Genomic DNA, 23,982 nt, shown 5'->3' with positions numbered 1-23,982 from the left:
TGACCTCAAAGCCCACCCAGCCCCAAGCCCTGCCATGGGCTGCCTGCCCCACAGCTCAGGCTGCTCAGGGCCCATCCGTGGCCTGGGGCACCCCCAGGGATGGGGCACCCACAGCAGCAGTGGCAGCACCTCACTGCCCTCTGAGGGAAGGATTTCGCCCTCACACCTCACAGTTCCCCCATTAGTTTAAAGCCATTTTCCCTTGTCCTGTCACTATTGAACTGATAGAAGTCAGCCCCACTCCTGCTTCTAAGCTCCCTCAAGTACCAGAGAGCCGCAGTGGTGTCCTCACGGCCTTCTCCTCCGCAGGCTGAACAAGCCCAGCTCCCTCAGTCTTTCTCCACAGCTCCAGCCCTCTGGGCCTTGCGGCCTCCTCTGTAGCCCTTTCCCCATCATCACCATAGTGTATTACCCCACCCAAACGGCTCAAACACTCCGAGATGGCAGCGAACACAGCTGGGGAGGGGGCCACGACAGCGTGAAAAGCCTTAAAGTCCCGGCTGGGGGCTCAGAGAGGGGCGTCCATAGCGCCAACCCCGCGCTGAGGGGTGATGGCGACGCTCCGCCTCACGCCTTCCCGCCCTCGCAGAGCCCGCCGGAAGCGGAAGCGGGACACTGACAGCTGCGTCACGTGAGCGCCGCGTCACGTGAGGCGCCGCCGCTGTCGCCGGTCCCGCAGCCGCCGCCGCCATCATGTCGTGCTTCCCGGAGCTCTACTTCAATGTGGACAACGGCTACCTGGAGGGCTTGGTGCGCGGCTTCAAGGCGGGCGTGCTGCGGCAGGGCGACTACGTCAACCTGGTGCAGTGCGAGAGCCTCGAGGGTGAGCGGGGAGCCCCTTCACGGCCGAGGGCTGAGGGGAGGGCCTGCTCTGAGGGAGGGGGCCGAGGGGGCCGTAGGGTTGTGTGGGGCATTGCTGTGTGTTCCCAGACCAGGAACCGCTTTGCGGCCAGAAATGAGGTGTCGGGCACAGCCTGGTCCGTACCTGAAGCCTGCAATGAGCTCCGGGCAGGAGCAGGCAGCTTAGGGGGCATTTCTTGTGTTCAAAGCAAACCAGCAGAGTCTGATAAACTCGGAGAGGAAACAGTGTGTACGAAGCTGGGGTGGTTTTGTGTTGCTTGTCACCCTTGGTCGGCTCATCCTGACCAGTCTGTGCCAAGCAGCTCCTCTGTGCCGCTGCTCCATTTCATGTTAGTCACTCATAGGTGTCAGCAACCCACTTCTAAAGCATGAGGGCCAAAAACGGCTCGTTGTGGAGAAAGGTTGGAACGTGTGTGTTTCTTTTTGGTCAATAGAAGTATAATCAGAATCTGCCCCCACTGTGGGCTGCCTGCCCCACCAGATCAGGTTGCCCAGGGCCTGAAAGAGGGTTCTGGGAGGTGTTCCTGCTGTCCTGCTCATCAGCAGGCTTGGCAAACCCTGACCTTTATCACTGCAGGCTTCTTCCTCTTTGGAGTCTTTTTTTCTGTGCTTACAGCTTCTTTATCTTTATTCCCCTTCCCCCTTTTTTGCAAAGTTGTGCAAACCCGGCTCTCCCTTGGAGTGCTGTTTTCTGCATTTGAAATGAGTCATTTTGGCCTTCCCATATTTGCTCTGGTTTCACTACTGTCTCCTCCAGATGACTCTGTAATGGCTGCTGCTGTGCACAGACCGTAAGGGCTGTTCTGAGCTCTCTGCTCTTCCTGCTCCTCTTCTGCTTTGCTTTCTGTATTCCTTCCTGATCTGTTCCTGCTGAGAGCTTTTCCTTCAAGGAATGTTGCTCGTGATCCCTCGTGTAGGTCTGTGGTCAGACAGAGCTCCTCTGTCCCTGTGGTTCTGATTTTGCTGTCTTACTACCAGTTTTCTGTGTTCTGAAGGTTTTAATGTGATTTCTCTCTGTCTGCACTGAATCTATGTAGTGACGGGTTATTGGTAGCCAAAATGTGTAGTTAGGCACAAAATACTCCTGCACTCTCATCTGCTTTCCTGTTCTACCTTTGCTGCCTCTTGGTGTGACACCAGCTCTGCAGACTGTCCTCCCAGCCCTGGAGCAAATGGTCAGCTCTGCTGTGGGGGAATCCTAAAGAGCTGAGGCTGTCTTGGTGCTTGCTTAGAGAAGGATCAACTCCTCTGTGTTAGGACTCAAGCTGACAGCTTGATGCTGCTGGATAGAGATCATGCTTTTCTGCTTGATCCTTTGTAGCTCTCCCTGTCCAATAGCAAAGTAAGCTGATTAAAACTCTTGCTTCCTGCTGAGACAGCTTGCTGCTGCCTGAGGGAGCCATATAGCTCAGTGTGATCAGTCTGGCTCCTGAGCTGGGAGACACGACTGGAATCAGAGGGGAGGGCATAGCAGCTGTTTTGACTTAAGCTTTCTCTGGAAATCAAGAGTATGTGTAATCCTTTCTTTCAGCAGCAGAAGCCCTTGATGCTTTGGTGGTTCCTCAGACAGGTCTCTATGCGCTGGGTACCTCTGCTGGGTATGCTTGGAGCTTGCTGCAGCCAGTTCCTGCTTCTGACACAAGGTGTCAGTGAAGGACTTAAGAGCTGTTTCCCTCTGCCTCCCTTGTGCAAGCACAGATCTGCGGTGCAGAATTTGCCTTGGCTAACCAAGCTTATGACTCACCTAGATTCCTGCAGTCAGAAGGGTACTGTGCTGAATCCAGCTGCTGGAAGCTGCCATAACCTCTTAGAGGTCTGGTATGTGCTTTGCAGAATATTAAACTTGTTGATAGCATTTGACAGCCGTGCCTCTGTAGGAATCACAGAGTCATTTGAGTCAGGAGGGACCCTTAGAGGTCATCTAGTCCCACCCCCCTGCACTGAGCAGGGATGCACACAGCTCTGTCAGTGCTCAGAGCCCCATCCAGCCTGACCTTGGCTGACTGCAGGGATGGGGCACCACCGGCTCTCTGTGCAGCCTGTGCCAGCTGTCCATTGGTGCTGGTGGCCTTTCCATCAGAAGCTGAAGAGACAGAGATAGAGCAGCGGTGGGGAAAGGGCTGCAGAAATCACTGCCCTGCGTCCAGTTTTGGTGTGGTATAATTTGCTGGCTGGCAGCTGAGGAGAGTTGGCACCTCACTGCTACCAGTGTGGTGCAACCACAGTAGAGGTCTTAAATTCTGCAGGAAATGAATGGTCTTTGGGCATTCCTTGAGTCGGATTTCAGAGGATCCATTTCCGAAGCATCTGAGGTGGTTATAAACGGAGGCAACAAAGGGAACAGCAAGAACTGCGGCCTTCTGAAGGAGATGTGGGTGATGAACTGCACTGCAGCCTGCTGCACAATCCCTCCGTCTGTTACTTTGCTGCCTCAGGACTGGGAGGTGGCAAAGCAAGTTTTAATTTCTATATATGCAGCATCAATTTGGGAGTGCCTGAGCTGAGAGGTGGTTGCTGGAGTTACACAGCATGGCCATCTTGAGCGCTACTGCGATGAATGCTCAGCAAGAAGAGGATGAGGTTCTATTGTGCTGCTGCATGAAGCAGCTTTCTGGGAGCTGTGACCTGGCCATAGTTTACCCGGCCTGGTGGGGGAGAGAACAAAAGCAGCGTGGTAATTCAGGAGCTCTCTTGCCAAATGCTGGTTCAGTCTGTTCTCAAAGTGCATGAACCACTGGGAGAAATGCTGGAACAGGCATACATACCTCACGGCAGCAAGCCCTGGGCTGCCGACACACAGCAGAGGGGATCTCAGGCAATTACTGCTGCTGCTGCCAGGTCTGAGCTGTGCTGGGGGCTGAGCTTTGGGAGAGCTGAACCTTGTGCTGGGGGATGCTTTGAGTCAGGGTCTGTAAATCCAGTCCAGTTTTTGGAAAACGAGTCCTGTCCGCTTGGATGCTGAGAGATGCAGAGGAGGTCAGTTCCTGTAGCTTGTGGCTGGCCTTCTCTGTAGGAGCTGTTTCCAAGTGTTATATAAACGTGGCCCCTGTTCCAGTTACATTGCTTCGTGCTGGCTCTTGTGCTGTGGCGTGGGGGCAGCCCCTTGCTGAGCAGACAGAAAGCAGTTGGTGGGGGCCTGCTCTGAGCTGCGGGTGGTGGCGCTGTCCAAGCAGAGCCTGGTGTGCATCAAGCTGCCCTTTTCAGTCCATTAGTCCCTGGTGGTGGCTCTCTGGAATCAGGTAAGCAGACAGCAAGGTGGATTCTTGCAGTGTGGAAGGTAGGAACTGAGCTGCAGTGGGTGGTGGCACTGCATGTCAGAGCTGAGCGCTTTGGAAGAGTCTCCACTGAATGAAGAACTGATAGGATGTGTAGTAGCTGCCTTCTCTCCAAGTGCCCCAATAGATGCAACACAAAGTCACGTGATATTTGCACAGACTCTGCTTTCATGGGGGCTCTGAGCAATGATGGAGCTTAAAGTGCCACTGATCATCATCAATAACAGCTCCACGTGTGCCAAACTGAGCTGAAGGGCGTTCTGAGTTTGGGTGGAATCCAGTTTTAGGGTGTTTGACTCTGCGATGGGGATCATATTGAAAACTCCACTGTTACAGTTATGCAGACCATGTTTTTCCCCATCTCAGAAATTCAGTGTCTGGTAGAATAAAGCACAGCTGTTAACTGTGTCTGGAGAGCAGAGACCTGGGTGAAGTTTCTGCTTTGCTTCAACCGTGGTGCGTGTTGTTGGGCAAGGAGCTCTCTGCTGCATCCAGGATTCCTTATTAAAAGTAAATGGAGTACAAAACTCTCCTGGAAACGGCTGAGAAACACAACAGGACGGAGTGCTATTAAGTGCCTGGCCTTTCTTTCCCCCCCTCTATAAACCACAGTCTGTTTCCTGTGAGACTCAGCAGTGATAACGTCCTCCTAGCTGAAAAGCACTGGGTCAGAAATGTCTTGCTAGATCCCATTGGAAATACCCCGAAGAATTGGAATGCTGCCTGAAGGCTGTCTGACCCTGCTGCCCCTCTGGATGAGGCCGGTGTCACGCTGTGCAGTACAGCTCAGCTTGGAGCTCAGCACCCAGAATGCTGTCCAACTTCTGCCTGTAGCTGGATGTGGTGTCAAAAGAGCAGAGTCCTCCAGCTAGGCTTGACTCATATCATGTGTACGTAGCTTTTAGCGTGTGCCACATATGTAAGGTGTGTCCTGCTCACCATGCAGTGCCGAGGACTCGCACCAGAGAAAGCAGGGAGAAGTGCCTTGGTTTATTTATATTTATTTTTCTTGCTGATTGCTGTTTGTTTTCTCTGGACGGTGCGTTCACATCTGATTTGGCTAAACTCTTCCAGCTCTTCTCTTTTCCCCATAAAGGCCTCAAGACACAGGGAGGATGCTTTGCCTAGTTGGCCCTTGGGGGTGAAGCTGAAGGGAGATGAACATCATGTACCAGCACAGCTAGTAATGCTGTGAGAGATGGGATTGTGAGACGTTCCTCAGCTCTGGATTCAGTTTTTCCACAGAGATTAGTTGAGCCAAGTGCAACTAAACATGGCTTTTTGTCTTGAAAGAGCCCAGCAAGTTGTAGTTGCTTGTCCAGAACCACAGCATGGTTGGGCACCTGACCTATAGTGAGGGCACCAGGGGGAACAAGGCTTTCTTCAGCTTGTAAAGGGAGGGGAAGGTTCCTAGCCTTGTCCCTCCATCCATGGCAGGGAGTGTCTGCTGTATGGGGTGTGTTTAAATGGGATTCATCTTCAGCCCCTCTCTACCTCTTAATGCCTGACTTATCTTCACCCATGCAATTAGTAAGATCCACTTGATGATGCAGTGACCTGGCTGCTTTATGATCTCAAGGTTTTTGCCTGCTTCTTTTTGGCTCTGAAAGCATTCCAGATGCCTCCTGCCTCCCATTCAGCTTAACAGAGGAGCCCTGCTTGTTTGGTGCAGGTGGCTTCTTGGCTACAGAAGCACTGAATGTCATCTTCCTTAGGTACACTCATCAAAGCCCACGAGCCCCCAGTACAAACCCTCTGGAGTAGAACTGTGCTTTCTTTTCCAGACTTGAAGCTGCACCTTCAGAGCACAGACTATGGGAACTTCCTGGCCAACGAAGCCTCCCCTCTCACTGTCTCTGTCATCGATGACAAGCTGAAGGAGAAGATGGTGGTGGAGTTCCGTCACATGAGGAACCACGCGTATGAGCCCCTGGCAAGCTTCCTGGACTTCATCACGTGAGTACAGCTGTTCATGAGCAGTGCTTAAAACCTTGTCCTTCCAAGCTTGGGAGCTCTCAGCCTTACTTTCTGCACGTTTACCTGCCTTTGCTGCTGAGCTGGCTGTGGCTCTGCTGTTTACTCTTGTCCCCAGTGCTGATTTTTCCTGGATTTTCAATGCGACTCTCTTCAAAAACATCAGCCTATGCATGACAGCAGCTGTGTGCTAGTTCTAACTCTTCATCAGGGTGCAGGGATCCTGCCATCCCACCCTGCTGGCCGTAATCCTGTGCCTGATGCCATCAGAAACTGATTCAGGGAGATGAGCTGACCAAAGTGGAACAATTTTTCTCATTTAGGGTTAATCTTTTACTGATCTGTTTCCTCAGTTAGCTCAGTGGGATCCAGTCACTAAGGAAAGGGAGGGCCTGGAGCATGCAGCAGGGCTGCAGCAGCATTTGTAGGTACATGAGAAGACAGTGGGCTCTTGTGTGTGCGGTCCCACAGCTGTGTCAGCTGATGGAAAGGCTTAAAACAGCAAAGCATCCTTGTAAATCTTGTATCCTTGCCATGGCTGGACAGTACCACTATCTCGTTTGTCTAACCCAGTGCCTCATGGCTGTAATTTTCTGGGTCACTGTGCTGAAGCTGCCCATCTTTTAAAGCCTCGTGTGGTTTCTAAGATGTAGCTTTTTCTTACACACCTGGCTCTAAAACTGGCTCCAGATACAGAGCAGCACATCAGCAAGACATGGCGAAGGCCCCACCTTGCAGTATCACTGGCAGTGGTGGAAGCACTATGTAGGTCACCACGTGTAATGTGACGGGCTGGTTCTTAGCAGCATTTTAATGACTTAGCTTTAAAACTGGTGTTCACACTCAGCTTGATTTACGTTTGATCTTGTTCTGCTTCTGTCTCCCCAGTTTTGATGAGCTGTCTAAAGCAAAACACAGCTCCGTGTAGATGATATCTATGTGTCTCACCTACTGCATAATCTCCTCTTAAATGCGTTGCTCCCGTTTGGTACAGAATGTTTTTTCCTCAGATTGTCTTCGCTCTCATCTCATTTTTACTCACAGATTTATTTATTTATTTAATTTTTATTTTAATGGCATTGTCTTCAGCCCTGCCTGGGGGAAGCAGAATGCAGCCCTTTCCCTACAGGAAGCATCTCCACCCTCTTGGGGTGCATTCTGTGCTCGGAGCCTGAACGCTCAGTTACATTTCTGGTGCGCCATGATGGAGAGAGCTCCTGTGGGTCTGCAGCGCTGACAGCTTCAGCTGCTCCAACATGGTTGTCTGTCTCTTAGAATCTCTAGTAATTGTAGAATCATAGAAAGGTTTGAGTTGGAAGGGATCCTAAAGGCCGTCTGCTTGCCTCTCTGCACTGAGCAGGGACTCCCACAGCTCCATCAGTGCTCATAGCCCCATTCCCTCACCTTGGCTGTGTGCAGGGATGGGGCACCACCAGCTCTCTGTACAGCCCGTGCCACTGCCTCACTGCTCTGAGTGTAAAGAACTTCTATCTTAGCTCCAATTTAAATCTCCCTTTCAGTTTGAATCCATTTCCCCTTATCTTGTCAGAACGTCCTGTGCTAAAGAGTTTGTCCCCTCCCTTCTTACAGCTCCATTAGATACTCAGAACTGCAGTGGCTTCTAGCGATGCTGCAGACAGCTAACCATAGATGAACGAGGACAGGGAAACTCTGTGCTACTGTTTTTGCCCAGCAGGTCTTCAAGCTTCTGTTGATAATCCTGATATATTCAGTGAGTAAAACAGTGTTGCTTTGAGGCAGGGGGCAGGAATTTCAGAGCTGTAGCACTGTTAGCACAGAACTCGGTTCAGAGGCAGGCAGTGCCTCCTTATGCCACTGTTTTCTTTCTCACACTGCTTTGTTTATGGGGGTAACATCATAAAAATATGGAGCCAGATGTTGGCAGTGCTGGGAACATTGTGCCCGTGCATGTGGCAGGGATGCTCTGTCACCACCTGACCTGGGTGACCCCAGGACAAGCCAGTGTCACTCAGTCTGCTTCGGCTGACCACACAGGTGCACACAATAAGGTGATTTATCTTTTGCCTTTTAAACAGGACTATTTCTCATTCCTTTTTTCCTGGGTAGGTAATAAGTGTTGGACAGAGACTGGTCCTGCTAGACAGCTCAGAGCCAGCAAGATAAGAGGTGGTCAGGGCGAGGAGTCAGTGTAATTCATGTGACTGTGTGCTAAAACCTCTCGGGCTGAACTGGGATAGAAAACGCTGCCTTCAGCTCGCCGGGAGGTGGCACTCCAGCCCTGTGCTGCCTGTGCCCCCTGCAGCAGTGCCAGGGCTGAGAAGGGGTGCCTCTCAGGGTGGGTAGAGTTGACCTCCCTGCAAAGCTTAGGGGAAGTGAGAGTGTTTAAAAGCACACTGAGCCAAGAACGCAGCTACTCAGCAACCGCAGTGCAAGGTCGTCGTTCACGGGGCTGCTCGCCGTTGCTGGTTTCTGTCTTGGTGTGCTCCTCTCCTGGCACCACTGTGACTCTTTCCTGGCTCCATTCCTCTCCAGGATCTCTTCTGTGGCAAGTGGTACATTGTCACTTGGCTGATTTCCCTTTTGTTTGTTCAAGTGGTAGCGTCCCATGCCGCTGTGTATCACGGTGAGGGAAATCAGAGCCTGCCCCAGTCCCTGTGAAACACCTGCTAGCTCTACGCCTTGCTGTGCAACTCCTAGCTGCTGCTTCCCTGTGCTGTTCAGCTGACCGCAGTAGGTCTGACTGATGGGCACAAGCTGGCTGCTGGTTTCTTTGCTCCAGCACAAATAATTGTCTGTTTGGCCAAGGGAACGGAGCGACATGCTGTAGGGCAGCAACAAACAGGTATTAAGTGTACTTGAAACAGCAAAACCCACTTCCTGATTTCAACAAGCACATATTGACTTGTGGGATGGAAGTGGGTTTTAGGTTCTTCTCAGTGATGTGCTGCCCTGCCTTTCTGTAAAGACTTTGTTCTTTGTGCCAGCCTGCCATGTGCCATGTCCTGGCTGTCTTTCTTCCCAGTGCTTCTTAATGTAGTTTAGATAGGACTCCTGTCTGTCCTTTGTGCTATTACTCTGAGCTCTAGCCAGCTGTAGCCTGATTGGATTGTCAGCTGTAGGGTTTTCCCAGTGGGGTTGGGAGGAGTGTTTTCTTTTTTCCCCCCTTACTACTGCAGTCTTTTCCCTGCTTGGGAAAGCCTGATTTCACAGCAGCCTCACCTGAGGGCTCTGGCAGCTGCTGGGCAGGGATGGGCTCTGCCTCGTGGCCAGCTTTGAGCCCACGTAGGCGCGAGGCCCAGGGTGGAGCTGGGTCTGAACACGTCTTCCGGGTCTATGATCACACCTGTCTGCAGAGGATGGACTCAGACATCATTTGTCTTTACCTCCCCAGTCTGCTAGACCTTGGGAACATGGTTGCCCTGAGGATGTCCCTGGGAACTTGGCTGTCGGTATGTTTTTGCGGTCACAGGACCTGTTTTTGACGAGGCTTCGTGTACCTTTTCCACTTGCACATGCCTTTTTGTAGCTGACACTTCCCTCTAGTACCTTCTCTGTGACCCTTTCCTGCTCTGCCTCTCCCTGCACTGGATAGATCTAGTTTCTGCTGCATAACTTTAAGTTGAAACTTAATCTTAACAGCAGCGCTTTTCTAGAGCCAAACTCTTTCATTTGCTACTTGAGCTGAAGACTCAAGTCTTCCTACTCTCCTCTGGAGTAGGAAGCTGCCTGTCTTTGTTCTAAATGCACTACAGTGTGCATCCTGGCATAGTTGTGTGAGGTTACAAAATATGACTACGTCCTTTCAAAGCCCTTTCTTACAGAAGAAAGAACTCCAGGAGCTTTACATTAGGTGCTGACAGCCCGTTGGGGTGCATGCAGCAATCTGAAGCTTCTCTTCCCAGCGCTCCTGTGGTTAGAACTGCACGATGCTATTTATTTGTTGAGACCTTCGTGATGGTGAGATCGGGAAGCAAAAATTACCGTAGCAGCTGGAGATCCTGCAATAAAAGGTTTATGAGCCTCTTCTGGCAGAGATGGTTTTGGCAGAGAAGCTCAGGTTCCTGACAAACAGCTTCCCTGTTTGCAGAGAGTGCAAAGTTGAACTGATAAGCCAAGTTCTTGGAGGGATTGTGCAACATTCAAAATGAGAGGGCATGGAGCTAATGGTCTGGAAATGATCACAAGCTCGCGGCCTCTGGATGGTGGCACTGGAACTGCATCTGTTCCCATGCTTACTCAAAGGATATGGAGCTCGTGCCTGTTTCCCAGAACTAATGTCTGCAAAGATAACTGGGTTCTGTGCCTCGGTGGTGGCTGCAGGAGTCATCTTTCAAAGCAGCGTGACCGCGGGTGTCCCCTTTGGGAAGGGCAGCGCACTCCCTGGAAGGCCGATTTTGCTGCACATCACGCTGTGCTTTATTCCCTGCTTCCTTTCACCAGTTCCTTTAAGCTGGAACCCTGCTTCGACTGACCAGTGCTCTTCTTGGCTTGGGAAGCGTCTGCACGGTGCCAGGCAAGCACGCTGAGTCACGCCTCTGATCCGACATGCTAGCAAGGCGTTCTCATCAGAGGCAGCAAAATGTAGTGTTAAGTTCCAGTTGTAATTAAGGACGTTTCTTCCTATTGAAGCTCTGTGGCCCTGAGGATGGCCCTCGCAGGCAGACTGGAGCTGATTGGGGGGAACATGCTGTGCCTGGGTGACTGCATCCACACTGGTTTGTTTCATCCAGGGGCAGGCATGGACTTAGCACTGTCTTCACTGGCTTGGCTTACAGCTGAATCCCTCTGGTTGTTCTTGTGCTTGCCTTGTGTTCCATCTCACCACCCCTCCCTCTGCAGCTGCGCAGCGTGTCTGCTAGGGGCATTAAAACAGAGCGGGGAAGGAGTATGTTACACTTACCCATGCTCCCCTGGTGGATTTAGGCATGGCTGTGGCTGTTCCATAAGGCAGCTTGCATGTGTGCAGTGCTTTTAATTGGATGAGTGTTCACTGGGCGCTCCTGAATCCATGTGATGTGCTTTGCTCCTTCATTGAAACCAGTCTCAAGGTCTTCCACTGTTAGCAGCCTTTGTTTTCCGTTTGGCTTTAGCAAAGTTTATGTGTGAGCAGCATGATCAGATGTCCCTGGTCAACACTTAGACTGTAATTAGTGCTAAAGTCTCCTCAGCGCAGCGCGGTGCCAGGGCTCAGCCCAGCAGACCAGCCTAGTGTTGTTTCTCAAGTTCTGAGGTCAAGCTTAAGGCATCAGACTTAGGAAACCAGAGCCGCTTGCATGAGGCTGCTTGGCATTCAAAACATCCATGATGTCTCAAGGGGGTGGCACTCATCTAGAGTGCGACGTGCGTTTGTAAAACCTCCACACTGGAGTGCTTCTGAAGGGGTGGGTTTTTTTCTTTGCTCATTAGGCTTTAATGCGGCTTATGCTGTATGATTGCTTACAGGTTGCTGCATGATACCGCTAGGAAACTGAACTCAGTGTCCCAAGAGATGGTAATGATCACATGGAGCTAAATATAGACTAATGCTGAGAGCATTCCTGGATGCTTGGATGTGAAAGGCTCTGTAGTGCTGTGAAGTTATACCTCTTTGCTGTGAAACGGTCCCGTTGATCTAATGTTAGCAGAGATCCCACTGTCTGGCTGAGCTACCTCTTTGTGGTGGCATCCATGATATTCTCAGCTTTCTCTTTGGCAGGTCTGAGAAGCGACCACTTATGTGTGGTTTTGTTGGTGTGATGGTAGGGAAGACAGGGAGAGGTCAGCATGCTTCAGGCAGTGCTCGTGTGCACACTGCCTGCTCCCTGCACTGCCCACTGAGTTCAGCAGCACGTCAGGTAACGCTTCCAGCCCCACAGGCTGGTTTGTCTTTGAGCTGAAAATGGGACCTGAGGATATAATTCTGTTCATTTGCTGTCTATTAGTCCAGTAGAGCCTCAGCGAGGCACTGAGGTCTTTGTGAGGTCCCTTTTCCTTTCTGCAGCAGGGCAGTTAGATCGCAGCAATGTGCTCCAGGTGCCAGCCTCTCAGCTGTCAACTGCTCTATGTCAGCTACTGCTCCTCTAGGCATTCCTTTCCTCACCTTCAGAGCTCAGAGAGTGGTAACCCCGTACTCTACATGCCAGCACCTCGCTCACATCTTCAGCCTTAAGTGCCTGAGCTGGGTGAGCCGCTCTAAGCATGAGAGTGACCACAGCCAATGCCACTTCATTTGTCATTTAAGGCTGTCTCTGGAATTTGTACGGGGCTCAGAGCACACCTCTGATCCTGCTGGAGTTTCCACTTTTATCTCAAAACAAACACTCGGCATCTGCAGCCACAGATTACTGAATATGGGAGAGCTCATGAGGTCTGTGGTCAGCATCCCCAACATCTCTCCCAGAAGAGAAGGCTCCAGGGATACCTCATTGTGGCCTCCAGATACTTGAAGGGAGTGTATAAACAGGAGGGGGTATGTCTGTTAATGAGGGTGGAGAGTGATAAGACAAGGAGAAAAGGTTTTAAACCGAGACAGGGGAGGTTTAGGTTGGGTATTAGGAGAAAGTTTTTCCCCCAGAGGGTGGTGACGCACTGGAACAGGTTGCCCAAGGAGGCTGTGGATGCCCCATCCCTGCAGGCATTCAAGGCCAGGCAGGATGTGGCTCTGGGCAGCCTGGGCTGCTGGTTGGTGACCCTGCACACAGCAGGGGGGTTGAAAGCAGATGAGCACTGGGGTCCTTTTCAACCCAGGCCATTCTGTGGTTCTGTGATCTTCCTTTGAGGAGGAGGTCTGGCAGGGGACACTGGTGTGAGCAGAGCCCCCCAGCTGCCCTGCCCCACTATCAGCCCGCTGCCTCCTGTGCTGGAGGGCTGTCCTCATGACCCCTTGGTGAGCAGCTGTTAAACCACAGCTTGGCAGGGCTCTTGGAGGATCCCTGAGAAACGCAGGTCATGCAGTGTTGGGTTCATTAGTCATGCTTTGTGACCACTTGCAGTATTGTTTACGGCTTCTTTGGTATCCTGGAGCAGAAAGCAATAAAAAACCAACCTATCTGCTGTAGGACAATGACTCTTTATGATTAGATTAGGAAGTGGGGGAGGGCAAAGCTGTGCCTTGGGGTTGCTGCCTTGCAGGGCCATGCCCTGCTGCCTTCAGGCTGTCAGTGTCCCACGTGAGGAGCTTTCATATATTTTATGTGCTCCTTTGGTGGAAAGCCATCGCAGTCTTTCCTGTATCTCTTGCTAATCTGTGATCGTACTGAAAGAAGTCCAAAAGGAGGACAGCACGCATCGTTACGTTCCCTGTGTGCAGCTATATGGGTGCTGCCCTCCTCAGTCCTACTAGCAGCTCATCCAAGCTGCAAGCCAACATCTCCTGCTGAGAGCAATACTTCTGAACTTGATGACTCCTTCCTGTCCCCAAATAAGAAACTCTGCTGTAGCGTGAGATGCGAGCGCTGCTTCTAGGAATCGGCCAGCGCTGCGTTTCTGTGAATGTGAGTTTCTGGTGTAACACCACACCTCGGTGTAGTGAGAGGAGGGCAGAGCGAGGCAGGATGTGACTACACGTGGAGCTCTGGCTGATCGTCCAGCCTTTGTAGATGCAGATAACAGCTCGTGGCAGGAACGTAATGAAGCTGGTAAGAACCTGATAGGAGATGGGGAGAACGATGACAAAGGCTGCTCTATTAAACAAGGAGTTGGAGGAGGTTCTAGGAAAACTGCTGCCACCGTAATCAATCTAATCCTCTGGGCCTGGGCGGAAATGCTGGAGTAGCCAGGACCTCTCCTCTGGTTTTAGTACAGCTGTGCTACTGAAAGCAGATGCGTTTTTGTTGGGAAACTGGCAAGTGTTACCCCTTCCAGAAATGGGGAGAGGCTTTTCCAGCTGCCCTGGCACCGGAGGATTTGCCTCATCGCCGTGACTGACTAAGCCAGAATGGCTGAGATGAACCAGAGGCCGCATTTGAGTAAGTGTGGTCTGGGCTTTCTTGAAGGAAATGGGATTCACCCTTAGATCTCTATCAGGAAGGGTGATGTGGGTGTGCTGCTGTCTGCCTGCCCTTGCAGCCGCTGGGAGATCTTTGTCCTGCTCCAGCTCTTGCAACACCGCCACAGTGGAAACTGGAAAGTGAAATTTCCCTCATGGTGAGTCTCTTGCAGAGGGGATTCCTTCTCTGAATCCAGTCTGAATCCAATGAGACAATAAGATGCTCGTGTTTGCCTGAGGGCTGCAGGGAACCAACGAGCCCTTCTTGCTGCCAGAAGATTGCAACCATGGTGAGAGCTGCACAAACAGAAGGGCAGGTAATGACCCAGCAGACTGAAGGGCAGCAGGAGGTTTCCCAATGCCCTGCCAGCTGTGTGGTTGCTGTAGTTCCAGGCTGAACATCCCTGCACTCAGAAGGGTGCTCTGCAGAGCTGGTGGGTGGAGGAGTGTTACCTGCTACCTGGAGAAAAGGGCAGCACCTGTTTGAGGAAGGAAGGTGTGGATTTGTTCATGGGCCTTCCCCTGGCGTGCATCTGAGAGCTTGTAAGCCTGTCTGGTAAAACTGTGGCCATCTGCCTTTGTATGGCTCTGCTCCCCTGTCCTTCCTGGGCTTCCAAGGGAAGCAGCTGTGTGCTGTTAGCTAAGAGATGCAACAAGCAGCAGCAGCATCCCTGTGATGTCTGACTGTGTCGCTGTCCTGCCAGCCTTGCCCCACTGGCTGTGATGCTTCAGCACCCACCTGCTTCAAACTCGCTCACTCCCTTCTGACATTGGAATTGAGGCCCAGTCCTCTCCGTTTCAGAGCAATCTTCTTCAGCACTTTTCCCACCTGCTTCCTGCTGAGCTTTTAGAGTTCAAGGAGTCCAAGCACAGGAGCGTGAAGCCCCAGATGACCTGCTCTCTTAGCATCTTTGCCCCTACTCTGCTGCTGAGGAGTGGAAATAGTTGTGTATAGTTCTAGGAGGGTATAAATAAAGGTTGTGCCAAAGCTGCCGGCCCCATTGTTTTTAGAAGGGAGTGGAACTGCAGGAATGTGAGCCGTGGTCTTGGTGAAGTTAGAGCAGTGCTGTTGGCACCAAAGCTGAGCTCAAGGCAGGTTATCAGCAGATTCCTCTTTCTTTGCTCTCGTTCTTTGCCACTTTGGTGACCTGATCTCTGCAGAGCAGGTGATACTGGGAGAGCAATGGGAACAGCTTTCCCTCTAGGAGCAGCTCTGCCCCCTTCAGTGTCCGTGTCTCTCCTGTACTGAGGACCCCACATCTGAATGCAGCGCTCCAGGTGAGCTCTCACAGTGCAGAGCAGAGGGGCAGATCCCCTCCCTGACTTGCTGGCTGTGCTGCTTTGGATGTCCATCTGCCACCCACCAGTCCCCCATGTCCTTTTCAACAGGTCTGTGCTCCATGCTTACATCCCGCAGCTTGCACTGATAGGAGAGGTTGCTGTGACCCTGGTGCAGGCTGTGCACTTGGCTCTGTTGGATCTGCTGAAGTTCTGGACACACAGCTTGAGGTCATCCACAAACTTGCTGAGGGTGCACTTGATTCCACTGTTGATGTCATTGATGAAGATGTGACCCCTGAGGGACACCACTCAGCACTGATCTCCATCTGGACGTTGCCTGCTCTCCGGGTGTGAGAGTTTCTCATTCACCATATTTTTCCACTCTGGAGAAAAGGATCATGCCTAAGGCCTTACTGAAGTCCAGATAGATGACATCAGTGACTCTTCTCTTGTCCACTGATGCTTTATACCATCATAAAAAGCAATGACTTCTTGTAGTGAGCGTGGTTGGACACAATGGAGCAGTACCCCAGAGAGGCTGTAAGATGCATTAAGGAAGTGTCTCACTTGTTCTTTATGGGAGGGGTACGTCTTCCTGGAGATGTTCACAGGGTCTGGTGCTGGTTGCTGCTGTTGTGTTAGTTGTGACAGGCTTCCTCTTTCACCCCTGCAGGTACAGCTACATGATTGACAACGTCATCCTGCTGATCACTGGCACTCTGCACCAGCGTTCCATCTCTGAACTGGTGCCCAAGTGCCACCCGCTGGGAAGTTTTGAGCAGATGGAAGCCGTGAACATTGCGCAGACACCGGCAGAGCTCTACAATGCCATCCTGGTGGACACTCCCCTGGGTGAGCACAAGTCCCTTTTCCCTGGAGGACCATGCAGTGGGTAATGCCCAGCTGTGGCTGTGTTGCCTGTGGTGGCTGGGCTTGAGCTCACGTCTGTGCCTGTCCTGTACCAATTTTTCTAGCACTATTAGTTGGACCACTGGGCAATTTCTTGAAGGCAATATTTGGAGATAACTGTTAGAGATTGACGTGTGAACCATCTTATTCTGAGACGGATAAAATTAGCTCTGTATCAAGCTTTGATCTATCTGTACTACTATCTATACTATCTGACTAACTAGTAGCACTACCTAAGCTACTATCTCTACTATCTAACTATAACCATCTGTATGTTAACTTCCCAAAAGCAGGCAGCAACAACAACAAAAAACCCATCCCAAAGCTTTGTGAGCTGTTTGGATAGCAGGATCCTGCACCAAGGCACCGTCACAGGGCTACAAGCCTTGACCGGGAGGCATGTGACATTGTAAAAACAGTTCTATGAACAGCCAGGCAGGCAGATCTGGTCTTTAAAGATAAAAGGTGTAGGAAGTGATTGTGGAGAAAACACGGGAGCCTCTGCGGTAGTAGGAGAGGTAGTCACAGGAGACCTTCTAAGTTAGTATCTGTGGGCAAAGGTAATGAGCTGTGCCTGAGTCAGTGATTAATCACTCTTTGGAGTTGCTAGAAAGAACAAAACACTTAAATCATCGTTTTGTCTTTGATGGTAGTCGTCATTTTTGGAACTGAAATGCTTGCTGTAGTAATGAGGTGAATCAGGTTGTTGTCATGGGAAAATGATTTGCCACGTAGAGCCCAACAGAGAAGGAAGAACGTGTCTAAAGGGGTCTGGCCACCTCTGAGTGTCCAGAGAAGGATGGAGCTGCTGCAGTAAGGCCAGCGCCAGTACAGCTGAGCATGGTGTGCTTGGCTTGCCAGGTAGGAGACTGCCTGCAGCTGAGCCGAGTCCGCTGTAAGGGTGGTGTGTGGGAAGAGCATCCTCCTCAAGTGTAAGCGTGAACCTTCCCACTTCAAGAATAAGATAGAACCAAGTGTTTCAAAGGTATTATTAGCTCCCAGAGACCTAAAAGCTTTGTGTTGTTTCACTGGTGAGGTGGTTGCAGAGGAGGGTCTCTGCCTCTTGCCTTCATGCACTTGTGAGCTTTGCCCGCTCCTCCTGGCTGGTCCAGGTCCTTCAGACCTTTGCCCTGGCTGTGCCCTTGAGCCTGTGTACCATCTAGTGTGGCATTTCTTCAGCAGGAGGACGTGGGGAGTAGCAGTGTTGCCTAAACAAGCAAGCACGCAGGCTCCAGTTGTTTAACTTGCGCTCCTTCCAGTGACCACACGTGAAGAAACAGCAGCTCTATCTCCTAACAGTGCCTGAGCAGCTACGTGGCTTGGTAGGAATGCCTAACCCCAAATGGATTTCATAGGTTAGCAGGGCAAAATAAGTCTTGCTGTTAGCCTAATTTGGGATATTGGAGGGCCAAGAACTGAAATAGCTGTGTTCTCATTCCTCTGCTACTCTGAAGTAGCCACTGCTCTCAGGCTAGCCAGCGAGCCCTGCAGTGAAAACCAGTCCTGGCACACTCTGGTTTCATTTCTGTCAGCCATGGTGAGCAGCGTTCCTCTAGCTACGTGGCATTGCCCTCTGATGCTGCTGTGGCACAGCAAAGAGGCCTTTGTGGGAATCATCCTTTGCTCAGGACTCAACCCCCTCCAAGCTTGCAGGATGTAGGAGCTGTCGATCCCCACATCTCTTTAACCCACATAAGGTGCAGGAGGAGGAAGGAGAAGCACACCAGGACTGCTGTCTCGCTGCTGCCATGCTGTAGCAGGCAATTTGGAAGCTACCTTGTCAATTCTGAGAGCCTGCATCTGGGAACAGTTTGGGGTTGGTTTGTTTGCTGTTTTTTCTTTTTTTAAATGTGGGCTGCTCTGGCACTGATGGTGGGGGCTGGAGATGAGAACTTCTGCTGAGAATGAGCTGTTGCCAACATGGCAGGACTTGAGAGGTCAATGCAGCCTCCAGGCTGTGGCCTGGAGAGCCGTGGTGAAGCCTGAGTTATGGCAGCTTGGAGGCACTGAAGACAAGAGCAGCTCAGCACAACCTGTGCTTCTGCTTGCTGTTGTCAAGGGCTCGCCCTGCTCTGGGATGTGCTGGATGTGGGTCTGGTCAGGGCAGCGCCAATTCTGTCTGTGGTTCTCTTTCAGCTGCTTTCTTCCAAGACTGCATATCTGAACAGGACCTCGATGAAATGAACATTGAAATCATTCGAAACACGCTGTATAAGGTAACGAGACTCTGGGAAGGGGAAGAGATGCTCACTTCCCTATTCATTCCTAGTGTGCCTACAGCTCTGTCTGGCCAAGAGCTCCAACCGAGAGGCTGCCTTTCTTCAAATAAAGGGAAGAAGGTATTTCCCCCTTAGAGTAGATACAAAAATAAATCTGCTCCTTGTCCCAGGCCTGCATGGGAAGCTGTCGGCTCCTCTTCTGGCCCCGTCTGGTTTGAGCTGGCAGCATAAAAGCGTGTGTTTATGTGCAGGCTGTGGCTATCGCTCCATCTCAGCTCTCTGGATTAAGGGTGGGATGCAGATTGTATCTGCCAGCCTTGTTTACACTGGTCACGGCCAGCTAGCAGGCAGTGTGACCTCTGCTTCCCAAGGAAGCCTTGTCCCGTTGGGAGAGGTGGAGAGCAGGTCAGGCATGAAGGGAAGAAGGCAAAGGGAGGGGAGAAGGTGCTGCACGTCGGCAGTCATGCCCAGCTGCGTGTGGCCTCTGGCATGTACTGATCTTTTGTTGTAATGGAGGGAGGTATGCTGGCACGCATAAATACCTGCACCTTGCATCTTGCAGCTCGCTGTATGGAGCTGGGCGAAGGCAGGGAGCAGAGTGAGCATGCAGCAGGCAGCTCGGTGGGCGCCTTCACCCTGGGTCCCAGCTGCCATAACCTTTCCCATTTCCTTGCTGAGGCTGGCTGCTCCTTTGCGTTCTGTTTTTGCTGCCCCCAAACTGAATGTCTGCATCTCAGTGTGCTGGGACTGGCTCTCACTGATATTCAACCCCTCGGGAGGTTCTTGAATGGAAATATCCTAAAGACAGAGAGCAGAAGTTGAAAGTTTAATGGTCAGCTCTTAGAGCAGGGAGAGGTCAGAAGCTGGGGCATGCTGGCATCGTCATCTTCACTACTACTTCCATGTTTTCCCATCTTTAAGTGGATGTGCTGGAATGCAGCTGGCTGGCTGCTGGCTTTTGCTGGCAGTCTGCCTATAGGAACCTGCTGGAGGAACTTTGTGGCTGGACACTAAAATACAGCAGAGGAATTGCTGTGGATAAATGGGGAGTGATGCATGGGAGGCACGAGGAGGTGACCTTATGAGGGTCTCCTTGTTCCCTGCTGCTACTGCTACATTAATCTTGGGTTGTGATCGACCTGAGCAGTTGATTCTTAACAGTGAGAACTGCACAAACGTGGCTGTGCTGCTGCCTACATCTGCAGTGTGTTTGTGCTGCACACTGCACCTTTTCATGGTCCAGTTCCTCTCTCTCATCTCAGAATGCAAACAGCAGAACAGGAGAAGCTGCTGAGAAGGACACTGTAAAGGTTTGGGTACTTCCATGTGTGAAGCTACAAAGAAGGCTTGGGATTCCTCAGCTGGAAGAGGAGTGAATTGTGATGGTAATGTTGAACGAGACAATAAGGATGGACAGGCCACGGATCAGCCTGGATGTGAAACACAAACAAGACTAGCAGAAGGCAGAGGGTAATTGAATTGCGTCATGGAAGTGAAAGTCCATTAAGGACTATTAAATGTGAGCACACCACCATTTCAGGGATACAGGGTTCGGGACTCTGGAGAGCTTCCTGTAAATTGCTGTCATCTGTGAGGGGCCCTGGGGAGGGCACCCAGCAGGGCTGTCCTGCAGTCTGTGTTGTGTCCGTGATGCTGGATCCTCACTCAGTGCTGGATATCTCAGCTCACCTCCGCTATTTGCAGGGCCTGAGGTTTGTGTGTGAGCTCTGAGAAGGGCAGAACTGGTGAGTGAGCCTCTCACCCGGCCTCAAGCAGAGTTTGATATCTGTGCCTTTCTTTCTTTCAGGCCAATGCTCTGCACTTCTCTGTGCTTCAGCAGTGGCAAAGAGGATTTCCGGCCTGCTGGCAACGGTGTCTCTTTGATGCACAGTGCTGGCCCAGCAGTGTCCTTTTGCACTGTACTTACAGAACGCAGTCATCCAGGTGCTTTCTTAGAGCAGAGGCCGAGGATGTGGTCCATCTTGTGACAAGGCAGAGATTTGTGGTGTCTCAGCATCGTTATTTTTCCATCCCTTTTACACTGTTCTGTCTGCAGCGCTGTGTCTGGGGAGGCTCTTTATCACATGATGGTTTCCTCTGAGCAAGTTTTTTGCTGAACAGCACTTTTAGCCTTGCACTGCATCCACGGCTCCCCTTGGGAGATGCAGTCATCCTCCAGCTGGATTCTGGTACCTCTCCACAAAGGATTACGTTTCCTGGAGGCAGCATGGCTGTGCCTAGCTTGATTCTTTCTGCAGTGCTGCAGTTGGGATGGAGACCCGGCGGCTGCAGTGTGAGAAGAGAATTACAGAGGACGGCTGGTTTCCTTCACAGATGTCCCGTCTCATCTCTCAACTCTGCTTACACAGCGCTCCTTTCTGAGCTTGGGTCTTGCAGCTATGGTTGTGTGGCTTGGCATGTTTGTAGAGGCCAGAGCGGGGTCAGGAAACCATGTGAGACTTGAGCGGATGCTTTGGAGTTAGACCACTCGAAGGAGCAAAATAGGCTCGAATGTTGGTGCCTGGTGTTCTGCCTGCTGTAAGCTCATCCAGTCACTTGAACCAAGCAAACCACAGCTCTTCATGTCTCTGGCTCCTGGGGAAGCACTGTCCCTTGTGTGGGCTTGGCATCCAAGTTCACTTGGGGTGAGAATGCCTATGCTGTGTTATAAAGTGTCTGGGAGTGTCCCTGCTTGCTGTCTGAACGGCCCTGTGAGTGGTAAACGAAGCGGTGTGGAAACGTGCTCATTCCTCTCTCTTCCAGGCATACCTGGAGTCCTTCTACAAGTTCTGCAAGGCGCTGGGAGGTACCACAGCAGATGCCATGTGCCCCATCCTGGAGGTAGGTCTGGAAGCCCTCACGGGGTCACCTATCACGCTGTGCTTAGCCTGTCTGCCAGCACTGAGGGCAATCCTCGTCAGCATCCCAGTGCAGCCTGACCTAGGAGAACGTTGTCTGCACGTGACTTCGGGCAGGCTTGGTTGCCTGATCTTGGCCATGTGCTGACCCATCATGGCAACCTCCATCCAACAAGCAGGAGAACAACCAGCACTGATCTGCACATGGCTGGTCAGCGTGCCCAAGGCCAGCTGGTGGGTGTGCTGGGCCCGAGTGCAATAGCTGGGAGAAAATCACTCCTGGAGCTCCACTCTGTGCTTTGGCTTGTTCCTGAGGTAGGGATTTCCTCAGCCCAGCAGTCCCCAGGCATCAGCTGGTGGATATACAAGGAGCCCACACACGTAGAGCTGTGCATCCCAGGCAGTGAGCCAGGCTTGCTCATGCTGCCCTCTGATGTGGCTCTGTTCAGAGCAACACCGGTGTCTGCTGACCTCACTGCAGTCCGAGGTGAAACTCTTGTTCTCCCACAGTTTGAAGCTGACCGGAGGGCCTTCATCATCACCATCAATTCCTTTGGCACTGAGCTGTCCAAGGAGGACCGAGCAAAGCTGTTCCCACACTGTGGCAAGCTCTACCCCGAGGGGCTGGCGCAGTTGGCCAGAGCAGATGACTACGAACAAGTCAAAAATGTCGCTGACTACTACCCTGTGAGTGCTCTGGGGTGAGGGCATGAGGGGGGTGCCAGGATCCAATGTGTGTCAGGGCTGGGGGAGCTCGTGGATAGGCAGCATGGGGAGGGGACTGCCTGTCTTATGCTGCTTGGAGTCAGTGAGCTCAGCATCCCTGTGCCAAAGCAGCACGTGCCAGTGCTCGTGTGTGTGCACAGGACAGGCGCTTTGCTGAACTGGTGTAGATACTGTTTCTGTGGTGCATAGAGCCCAGGAGTGCTGCTGAGCTTGGGGGTACCAGAGTGTGTGTATATCTTCTTCCCTCAGGAGTACAAGCTGCTGTTTGAAGGGGCTGGCAGCAACCCTGGAGACAAGACCCTTGAAGACAGGTTCTTTGAGCATGAGGTGAGTGAGCCCCGAGACACTTCTCAGCAAGTGTGTCTGCCTGTGCCCTTTGAGAAGCTCGAGGAAGCAGCAGGTTTGGCTGCTGCCCTGTTGGTAGAGCTCCAGAATGTCAATGCTGTGCAGGAATAGAGTTTGGAGGAAAGAAGAGGATGCTAGTGAGGTGCTCCAAGGAGGGAATGGGGCTTAGTCCCCATTGTCACTCAGAAGCTTAGGGCAGTGTGGGAGTTAGATTTGGGGCTGCTGTTAGGTCCACTAGGAGTGAAAGCAGAGAGTAATTATGTGGGAAAGGAGGGTTCTCACAGCATGTGAGGGTGTAAATTCCTCTTCTGAGTGCCAGACCCCTCCTGTCTGAGCCCTGAGCCTTCTAGGGAAGTCGCCGGAGCTCAGTGCTGCTCCATCCTTCCCTGGGCTGGCTCCTGGCGGAGGACGGTCCAGCAGAGGTGGACAGGTGCTGTGTCCTCCCCAGGTGAAGCTGAACAAGCTGGCATTCCTCAATCAATTCCACTTCGGAGTCTTCTACGCCTTTGTGAAGCTGAAGGAGCAGGAGTGCCGCAACATCGTGTGGATCGCGGAGTGCATCGCCCAGAGGCACAGGACCAAGATTGACAACTACATTCCCATCTTCTAAACCTGCTCTGCTCCTGTCCGACCCCTGGAGCTGGGAGGGACCCTTGTCTCTTTTCCATGTGCTCCCTGAGTTACCCCTTGCCCAGACTCCAGGGGTGTTGAACTGGCTCAGGGGAAGGAACTGTACAGTTGCTAGTTAAATTATTCTCAAGCCGAAGTTAGATTGTGTGTGCAGTGAGGGGTCCAGAGGGGCCGGTGGCACAGGCTTGGCCCTGTGCAGCGGGAGGGACGCCTCCTGTTGTGTACCCATAGTACCCGTGTTACTGTACTCATCTGCTGTATGCACTTCCCCTCGCAGAGCCAGGGGCTCACTGCCTCCCAGCAGTGCAAGGAGCACAGCAGCTCTGCCATGGCCAGCAGTCCTCGCTGTCAGGGCTCTGAGCACGCTTCCTCCTCCGTGTTGTCCCTGTGAGATTTAGTTTGAATGTGACTTGTAGCGTAGCCAGTGCTGCTGTGTAATCCTCGCATCCCCTTGTAACAAACCCTGTTGTGGGAGAGACCGAGCAGCCCCAGCCAGAGCTGGGACGGAGCCTGTGGGAACACCAGGGCAGAGCCAGAGCATGTGTGCAGCGCTCATCCAGCTCCAGCAGTGTTCACACCAGTGCTGGTGTCCTCAAAAGCTCCTCTATCAGCTGCTGGAGCTTGGAAGGGCTCTGGAAGCCAGCTGAGCTCCTTTCTCCCTCCATTGTGGCTTGGAGCTCCCTGTGCTCCCCAGCTGTTGGGATGGTGCTGTGCACTGCATCGCCCTACGGCCCAGGTCCCAAGGCAGAGCTGGAGCCCTATTCACCCCATTGGGCGGGGGGTGTGTGTTGGTGGGGAACATGTGCCCGGCGCTCCCAGCAGCAGCAGCTCCATCCTGACTTTGTGCTGCGGTCACCTCTGAGTGTCTGTTCTGTGACCCTCCTCCCACCTCGACACCAATAAATATCTGCCTATTGCACGGCCTGCTGCCCTGGGGCTGCTTCTGTACCTCGGTC

The 23,982-nt window shown here is 52.1% G+C and overlaps 1 protein-coding gene across 1 annotated transcript; it reads left to right on the top strand.

The window, feature by feature from the left end:
* The first annotated feature begins 607 nt into the window (after positions 1–607).
* ATP6V0D1 (ATPase H+ transporting V0 subunit d1) lies at positions 608–23,949 on the top strand. Its single transcript, XM_072346399.1, has 8 exons — positions 608–823; positions 5,921–6,092; positions 16,013–16,191; positions 18,385–18,464; positions 21,231–21,308; positions 21,836–22,012; positions 22,301–22,378; positions 22,845–23,949. Exons 1-8 carry the CDS (start codon positions 694–696, stop codon positions 23,004–23,006), a joined length of 1,056 nt encoding a protein of 351 aa, XP_072202500.1. The 5' UTR covers positions 608–693; the 3' UTR covers positions 23,007–23,949.
* The last annotated feature ends 33 nt before the right edge of the window (positions 23,950–23,982 follow it).

Source organism: Excalfactoria chinensis, chromosome 11 (genome assembly GCF_039878825.1).
Source record: "Excalfactoria chinensis isolate bCotChi1 chromosome 11, bCotChi1.hap2, whole genome shotgun sequence".
Taxonomy (NCBI): domain Eukaryota; kingdom Metazoa; phylum Chordata; class Aves; order Galliformes; family Phasianidae; genus Excalfactoria; species Excalfactoria chinensis.
This window is presented reverse-complemented; position numbering and strand designations above follow the sequence as displayed.